At 58.5% G+C, this 8,630-nt stretch overlaps 2 protein-coding genes across 2 annotated transcripts; both read left to right on the forward strand.

Annotated features, from left to right (window-relative positions):
• Positions 1–366: 366 nt before the first annotated feature.
• On the forward strand, positions 367–2,369 carry LOC106893101 (GTP-binding protein Rhes-like). The gene has a single exon (XM_014950741.1). It carries the CDS (start codon positions 967–969, stop codon positions 1,591–1,593), a length of 627 nt encoding a protein of 208 aa, XP_014806227.1. The 5' UTR covers positions 367–966; the 3' UTR covers positions 1,594–2,369.
• A 2,871-nt stretch (positions 2,370–5,240) lies between these two features.
• Positions 5,241–6,539, forward strand: LOC106893171 (GTP-binding protein Rhes-like). The gene has a single exon (XM_014950913.1). It carries the CDS (start codon positions 5,841–5,843, stop codon positions 6,465–6,467), a length of 627 nt encoding a protein of 208 aa, XP_014806399.1. The 5' UTR covers positions 5,241–5,840; the 3' UTR covers positions 6,468–6,539.
• The last annotated feature ends 2,091 nt before the right edge of the window (positions 6,540–8,630 follow it).

An 8,630-nucleotide genomic window follows, 5' to 3' on the forward strand; every position in this document is an offset into this window, starting at 1 on the left:
CACCCACGTCTGATCTTGGAGACCGCCATGCATCCTTGTCAGGGGGATTATTTATTTTTTTTTTACACCATCCAACTGTTCTGGGTCACGGTGTTGCTGATGCTGGGTCATGGCCAGCGCTCCCACCCACGTCTGATCTTGGAGACCGCCATGCATCGTTGTCAGGGGGATTATTTATTTTTTTTTCTTCCTTTCCCCTCAGGTTAAATATTTCATAAAATCGCAGAAGAACTGGCAGCTGAATGCAGAGGTTATGACGCACGGGTTTCAGGGAGATCTTATTTTTCCCCCTGGGGGGAGTGTCACATATTTCATAGGCTCAGGGAAGAGTTGGGCACATTTACAAAGGAGTCCCCCAGCCCCACCTAAGTGCAAGGACCGTTGTAGGTAGGATCTCCCTCCATGAGCCACCCAAGGGCTGGGGGACCCCCACCCCGCTCCCCAGCTGCCAGCAAGCACACGCCAAGAGGCAGAGGTTAATCCCCAGGGAGGGGAGAAGGGCAGGAGGGCTGGCGCAGCGCGACGGCTGCGATGCTGCCGGCTCCCCGGTGCTACCGGCGGCGGCGGGCGATGCAAGAGCAATTGTGCAACGTAGCGCGGTGCTCTCCAGCTCTCCAGGGCTGGAGTGGCTTTCCAGGACTGAGCTCCGCGGATTGGCCCGGAGCACCCAGCTCTCCTCCCTCCCTCTCCTTCAGCACCCTCAACCCACAGAGATTGGACAGCGGGTGCCACATGGGCAGAGAGGAACCAGGATAAAAGATGAGCTGGACTTGGGGACTGAAGCGTCCGCGGCGGAACAGCCGGGAGAAGTTTGCAGGGAGGTGGCACCAAACTTCCCTGGCTGCACCAAGACAGTGCAGGGGAGGACGGACAGACAGACGGACAGACACCGGGGCTGCGGCTGCCCAGGGACACCCTTGAGTTGAGCACCAGCTGCGGAGCATCCCGTCCCCTCTGCACCCAGCCATGTCCCCGGTGGTGAAGGAGAAGAACCACGTGCGGTTGGTCTTCTTGGGTGCCGCCGGCGTGGGCAAGACAGCCCTCATCCGCCGCTTCCTGATGGACACCTTCGAGCCCAAGCACCGGCGCACGGTGGAGGAGCTCCACAGCAAGGAGTACGAGGTGAGCGGGGCCACCGTCAAGGTGGAAATCCTGGACACCAGCGGCAGCTACTCCTTCCCGGCCATGAGGAAGCTCTCCATCCAAAACAGCGATGCCTTCGCCCTGGTCTACGCCGTAGATGATGCCGAGTCCTTTGAGAGCGTCAAGAGCTTGCGGGAGGAGATCCTGGAGGTGAAGGAAGACAAGTTCCCTCCCATCGTGGTGGTCGGCAACAAGGCGGAGAGCGGGGGCGAGCGGCAAGTGGCGGCGGAGGACGCCCTGTCGCTGGTGGAGCTGGACTGGAACAGCCGCTTCGTGGAGACGTCGGCCAAGGACAACGAGAACGTCCTGGAGGTCTTCAGGGAGCTGCTGCAGCAAGCCAACCTGCCCAGCCGGCTCAGTCCCGCGCTCTGCAAGAGGAGGGAGACGTTGCCCAAGGAGCAGGCGCTGAGGCCACCCATGAACAAGACCAACAGCTGCTCGGTGTGCTGAGCCGGCCACCCCGGGGCCGGGAGGAAGGCGCCAGCAGCAGCGGCACTGGCTGGAGAAACTCAGGTGGGCTGGGTGGGGAGAGGCGCTGCCTCGGCCAAAACCATCCCCGCTGCCTCCCACCCCTTCCCTCCTCTTCCCCACCCAGCCCACCAGCGCCGGTGAGAGTTGGAGATGACAAGGAGGAGGGACTTGGAAGGGACGCTGGGCACCCAAAGGGTGTGGGGAGAGGGTGAGTGCCCGAAAAAGGCAGGAGGGGTACCTGGGGGACCACCGTCGGTCAGCTGGGACATCGTGTCTCTGCCATGGAGAGCTTGCAGGCAGGATACAGGCAGGATGCAGGCAGGATGAAGGCAGGATGAAGGCAGGATGCAGGCAGCTCCTCAGGTACTGGGAAAAGGGGACAAACAACAGGTCTTTGGCCGCACGTGTCAGAAGGCAGACGCGGGCGCCGGTGCAGCTGCATCACACCCCCCGGTGCCGCTCTCCCGGGTCTCCTTCAGGTCCTGTGTCACCTCACCCCACGCACCTGCACGTACCACCTCCTGGCACGGCCACGGTCACAGCAGATCCAGTGTCCCAAGTAGTTTTGGTGTTGTACCTCGGGTAGGCACGTAGAGCATGCGGTAGGGCAGTCTGTGCACCTCTTTGGTTTTCTTTTTTCTATTTTTGTGGGGTTTTTTAAGTGCTCCCAATAAACACCTTGTTGCAAAGTGGAACTGGAAAACGCCTGGGTTTCTTTCTCCTGTTACTTCACATGCTGCAGTGCCCAATATCAGTGTTTTATGCCCAGACCCCTTATCACTGCGTTTGTTTTCCCTCCTCCATCCTTATCTGGAGCATCCTGGCACTGGCAGAGCCTCCCCAGCTCTCCAGCCGCCCCGGCAGGGTCAGGACACTCCGTGTTAGGATTTTCCTGACAATTTAACCACTAAAGTTTCTATCAAGCATGAATAACTAAAAATAAAACAGCTCTTCTCACATCCAAGTACAGAAAAGAACACGAGTCATTAAAAGACAGCTGATCCACTGAAATAAACCCCATAAACACATTAAAAGGAGGTAATAAAAGGAGCAGGAGAAGGGCAGAGAAGGGCGGTATTTGCTGTGCTTGGGATGGACTGCACTGATTTACTCGCCCCTCGCACAGCCCAGCCCTGCTGTAACAAGCATTTAACCTGCTCAGCAGCCCCACCGACACAATAAATAAAGATATTAAAGCTGGGGGATTAAAGAGTCATCCACCCCGGTCCAGACCCCAGGGAGCTGAGCAGTTTGGGCTCCCCTGGCTTTCAGAAGCCCAGCCCTATGGTACGGTGTGCCCCTGCCCAGCCCAGATGGACAGGCTGAGGCAGAATGGCACCCAGTGACCCCCAGTCCCTTCCTCACCCAGCCAGGGGAGAAGATGCCAGCTGGGAGAGCTCAGCCTCCCCATGGGCATCCCTCATGGGGGTCCCCCACTGCCACAGCCCCCGTGGGCACCAGCGCAGTGACAGCCACCTCTGGGAAGGTGAAACCCTCCTCCTGGAGCCCGGGGCAGGAGGATGCTGGGGGGCAGGCAGTGGGGAGGGTGGGCAGGTGCCTGGGTGGGTCTGGTTGCCCTCACTCTCTGGCTCACAGCCACGTACCTCGTGCTGCCACTGCCAGGCTCTGTGAAGCCGTGTGGCTGCTCCTCACCCAATTCCTCAGGGAGACATGGAGCAGCTCAGGACAGAGCCCTTTCCTGGGGAAAACGGGGCTCCTGCCTGGAGGGAATGAAAATACCAAGAATGTTCACTTTAGGCAGCTGATCCAAGGTGGTGGCACCCGATGGGCATGATGGATGCAGCCACAGGTGATGCTGCACCTTGGCTGTACCCATCACCCTGGCCACCCCTCCGTGGACAGATGGGGACAGGGTTGTCCCTGGCAGCTGACCCAAGGTGGTGGCACCCGATGGGCATGATCAGGGTCACGTCCCCACCTACAATTTTGGAAACCCTCCATGGCTGGCGTTGCTGCTCAGCATTTCACAGCATATCCATCAGCATCTTTCCTGCAGGGTGTTGGAAAGAACGGGGAGAGTTTAGAGCCTGGGTGGGGTGTTTGGAGCCCGAGGTCCCCGTTTGCTCCTGCCACAGGTTCCTCCTTCACCTTAGGCACCTGTAAGAGAGACACTGGGTGTTGTGAGGCTGAACAAACCCATGTTTTGAGGCCCTTTGGAATGAAATACTGGGAAAGGGAGCGGCAGTGAGGGCATCACACAGGTCCCCACACCGGTCCCCAGAACCTCCCAAGAGCCATCTGAGCCCTGCACATCTTCACCAGAGCCAGCTGGGAGGAACCGCGGGGAAACCCTTCCATCTCCTCTCTTGAGACCCCCCGTCACTATGTCTATCACAAAGAAGATTAACGAAGTTCTTTCTAATAAAAAAAAAGGATGTGATTTTGGCTTTAAACAGCTTCCAAAACTGGGGTACCTCCCCCCCTTGTCATGCTTTGCTTCCTTGTCATCTTTGGCTCTTCATTTCCATGGACGTTGATGGCACGCCAGGCACCAAAACACAATCACTGCTTCATTCATGTGCCTAAACTTGGCACCCTCAGCTCATCCACCCCTTCTCCTGGTTTTTGGTCCACTGAGGTCCTGCAGCCATGTCATCAGACCTTCTGCATCCTCAGCTCCTTCCAGCTCCTGTGGCTCAGTCCTTTGGGCTCTCCTCACGGCACAGTAGGGCTCTCCAGAGAAAGAGCTTGATGTTGGCGAGTGAAGGTGCATCATCTGATGGTGCAAAACCCCTCAGGGTGCCATGGTCTACTGGGGATTTTTGTCCCACTGCCAGTCCTGTTGGGGACCCAACCTTCCCCTTCTCCCGGGGCAAGCTGAGCCGAGCACAGGACTCTGCTCAGCCCGATACAATCTCAGCTCTCTTGGGAATAACATCAGGCAGGGACAGCTCTTAACGTGGCTAAAAGGTAACGAGAATTGGGGCATTAAGAGGCAGGAATAATTCTTGCGAAATGGGCTCTTGAAATCAACAGAAATTCAGCCAGCACTAAACGAGAAACTGGCACCTTGCTGTGGAAAGAAAACCAACTGCACCAAAACTACAGAAACTAGTCCAAAGCTAGAAAAAAAATCCACACGCCCACAAATTTGGGATAAAAACTTGAACTTTTGAGCACGTTCCCTTTGTATTTGCACGAATCAGCTTCTGAAACAACTCCAGCATGAAATAGGGATGGTGACAGCTGAGGATGCACACCCCAACGGGGTGACCTGCACCTCTGGGAGCACACCTGCTTCCAGCAGCACTGCCCATCCACACGGAGACGGGGAGGGACACGCGTCCCACCTCCCCACCCAATACACCATCCAACTGTTCTGGGTCACGGTGTTGCTGATGCTGGGTCACGGCCAGCGCTCCCACCCACGTCTGATCTTGGAGACCGCCATGCATCCTTGTCAGGGGGATTATTTATTTTTTTTTCTTCCTTTCCCCTCAGGTTAAATATTTCATAAAATCGCAGAAGAACTGGCAGCTGAATGCAGAGGTTATGACGCACGGGTTTCAGGGAGATCTTATTTTTCCCCCTGGGGGGAGTGTCACATATTTCATAGGCTCAGGGAAGAGTTGGGCACATTTACAAAGGAGTCCCCCAGCCCCACCTAAGTGCAAGGACCGTTGTAGGTAGGATCTCCCTCCATGAGCCACCCAAGGGCTGGGGGACCCCCACCCCGCTCCCCAGCTGCCAGCAAGCACACGCCAAGAGGCAGAGGTTAATCCCCAGGGAGGGGAGAAGGGCAGGAGGGCTGGCGCAGCGCGACGGCTGCGATGCTGCCGGCTCCCCGGTGCTACCGGCGGCGGCGGGCGATGCAAGAGCAATTGTGCAACGTAGCGCGGTGCTCTCCAGCTCTCCAGGGCTGGAGTGGCTTTCCAGGACTGAGCTCCGCGGATTGGCCCGGAGCACCCAGCTCTCCTCCCTCCCTCTCCTTCAGCACCCTCAACCCACAGAGATTGGACAGCGGGTGCCACATGGGCAGAGAGGAACCAGGATAAAAGATGAGCTGGACTTGGGGACTGAAGCGTCCGCGGCGGAACAGCCGGGAGAAGTTTGCAGGGAGGTGGCACCAAACTTCCCTGGCTGCACCAAGACAGTGCAGGGGAGGACGGACAGACAGACGGACAGACACCGGGGCTGCGGCTGCCCAGGGACACCCTTGAGTTGAGCACCAGCTGCGGAGCATCCCGTCCCCTCTGCACCCAGCCATGTCCCCGGTGGTGAAGGAGAAGAACCACGTGCGGTTGGTCTTCTTGGGTGCCGCCGGCGTGGGCAAGACAGCCCTCATCCGCCGCTTCCTGATGGACACCTTCGAGCCCAAGCACCGGCGCACGGTGGAGGAGCTCCACAGCAAGGAGTACGAGGTGAGCGGGGCCACCGTCAAGGTGGAAATCCTGGACACCAGCGGCAGCTACTCCTTCCCGGCCATGAGGAAGCTCTCCATCCAAAACAGCGATGCCTTCGCCCTGGTCTACGCCGTAGATGATGCCGAGTCCTTTGAGAGCGTCAAGAGCTTGCGGGAGGAGATCCTGGAGGTGAAGGAAGACAAGTTCCCTCCCATCGTGGTGGTCGGCAACAAGGCGGAGAGCGGGGGCGAGCGGCAAGTGGCGGCGGAGGACGCCCTGTCGCTGGTGGAGCTGGACTGGAACAGCCGCTTCGTGGAGACGTCGGCCAAGGACAACGAGAACGTCCTGGAGGTCTTCAGGGAGCTGCTGCAGCAAGCCAACCTGCCCAGCCGGCTCAGTCCCGCGCTCTGCAAGAGGAGGGAGACGTTGCCCAAGGAGCAGGCGCTGAGGCCACCCATGAACAAGACCAACAGCTGCTCGGTGTGCTGAGCCGGCCACCCCGGGGCCGGGAGGAAGGCGCCGGCAGCAGCGGCACTGGCTGGAGAAACTCAGGTGGGCTGGGTGGGGAGAGGCGCTGCCTCGGCCAAAACCATCCCCGCTGCCTCCCACCCCTTCCCTCCTCTTCCCCACCCAGCCCACCAGCGCCGGTGAGAGTTGGAGATGACAAGGAGGAGGGACTTGGAAGGGACGCTGGGCACCCAAAGGGTGTGGGGAGAGGGTGAGTGCCCGAAAAAGGCAGGAGGGGTACCTGGGGGACCACCGTCGGTCAGCTGGGACATCGTGTCTCTGCCATGGAGAGCTTGCAGGCAGGATACAGGCAGGATGCAGGCAGGATGAAGGCAGGATGAAGGCAGGATGCAGGCAGCTCCTCAGGTACTGGGAAAAGGGGACAAACAACAGGTCTTTGGCCGCACGTGTCAGAAGGCAGACGCGGGCGCCGGTGCAGCTGCATCACACCCCCCGGTGCCGCTCTCCCGGGTCTCCTTCAGGTCCTGTGTCACCTCACCCCACGCACCTGCACGTACCACCTCCTGGCACGGCCACGGTCACAGCAGATCCAGTGTCCCAAGTAGTTTTGGTGTTGTACCTCGGGTAGGCACGTAGAGCATGCGGTAGGGCAGTCTGTGCACCTCTTTGGTTTTCTTTTTTCTATTTTTGTGGGGTTTTTTAAGTGCTCCCAATAAACACCTTGTTGCAAAGTGGAACTGGAAAACGCCTGGGTTTCTTTCTCCTGTTACTTCACATGCTGCAGTGCCCAATATCAGTGTTTTATGCCCAGACCCCTTATCACTGCGTTTGTTTTCCCTCCTCCATCCTTATCTGGAGCATCCTGGCACTGGCAGAGCCTCCCCAGCTCTCCAGCCGCCCCGGCAGGGTCAGGACACTCCGTGTTAGGATTTTCCTGACAATTTAACCACTAAAGTTTCTATCAAGCATGAATAACTAAAAATAAAACAGCTCTTCTCACATCCAAGTACAGAAAAGAACACGAGTCATTAAAAGACAGCTGATCCACTGAAATAAACCCCATAAACACATTAAAAGGAGGTAATAAAAGGAGCAGGAGAAGGGCAGAGAAGGGCGGTATTTGCTGTGCTTGGGATGGACTGCACTGATTTACTCGCCCCTCGCACAGCCCAGCCCTGCTGTAACAAGCATTTAACCTGCTCAGCAGCCCCACCGACACAATAAATAAAGATATTAAAGCTGGGGGATTAAAGAGTCATCCACCCCGGTCCAGACCCCAGGGAGCTGAGCAGTTTGGGCTCCCCTGGCTTTCAGAAGCCCAGCCCTATGGTACGGTGTGCCCCTGCCCAGCCCAGATGGACAGGCTGAGGCAGAATGGCACCCAGTGACCCCCAGTCCCTTCCTCACCCAGCCAGGGGAGAAGATGCCAGCTGGGAGAGCTCAGCCTCCCCATGGGCATCCCTCATGGGGGTCCCCCACTGCCACAGCCCCCGTGGGCACCAGCGCAGTGACAGCCACCTCTGGGAAGGTGAAACCCTCCTCCTGGAGCCCGGGGCAGGAGGATGCTGGGGGGCAGGCAGTGGGGAGGGTGGGCAGGTGCCTGGGTGGGTCTGGTTGCCCTCACTCTCTGGCTCACAGCCACGTACCTCGTGCTGCCACTGCCAGGCTCTGTGAAGCCGTGTGGCTGCTCCTCACCCAATTCCTCAGGGAGACATGGAGCAGCTCAGGACAGAGCCCTTTCCTGGGGAAAACGGGGCTCCTGCCTGGAGGGAATGAAAATACCAAGAATGTTCACTTTAGGCAGCTGATCCAAGGTGGTGGCACCCGATGGGCATGATGGATGCAGCCACAGGTGATGCTGCACCTTGGCTGTACCCATCACCCTGGCCACCCCTCCGTGGACAGATGGGGACAGGGTTGTCCCTGGCAGCTGACCCAAGGTGGTGGCACCCGATGGGCATGATGGATGCAGCCACAGGTGATGCTGCACCCATCACCCCAGCCACCCCTCCATGGACAGATGGGGACAGGGCTGTCCCCGCCAGTGCTGCCAGCATCCACCCTGACCGGGGGGGCCTGGCTGTGGTGAGACACCCCCTGGATGACGCAGTGGGTCCTGGCTCCATGATCTGACCTTTCGCTAATTAGCCAGCCCTGCAGGAGTTTCCCAACTGGCAGAGGGGT

Source organism: Calidris pugnax, unplaced genomic scaffold, assembly GCF_001431845.1.
Source record: "Calidris pugnax isolate Ruff unplaced genomic scaffold, ASM143184v1 scaffold9, whole genome shotgun sequence".
NCBI lineage: Eukaryota > Metazoa > Chordata > Aves > Charadriiformes > Scolopacidae > Calidris > Calidris pugnax.

Excerpts from the sequence above, each read along its gene's own strand:
- LOC106893101 (XM_014950741.1), top strand. The coding sequence starts at position 967 with ATGTCCCCGGTGGTGAAGGAGAAGAACCACGTGCGGTTGGTCTTCTTG.
- LOC106893171 (XM_014950913.1), top strand. The coding sequence starts at position 5,841 with ATGTCCCCGGTGGTGAAGGAGAAGAACCACGTGCGGTTGGTCTTCTTG.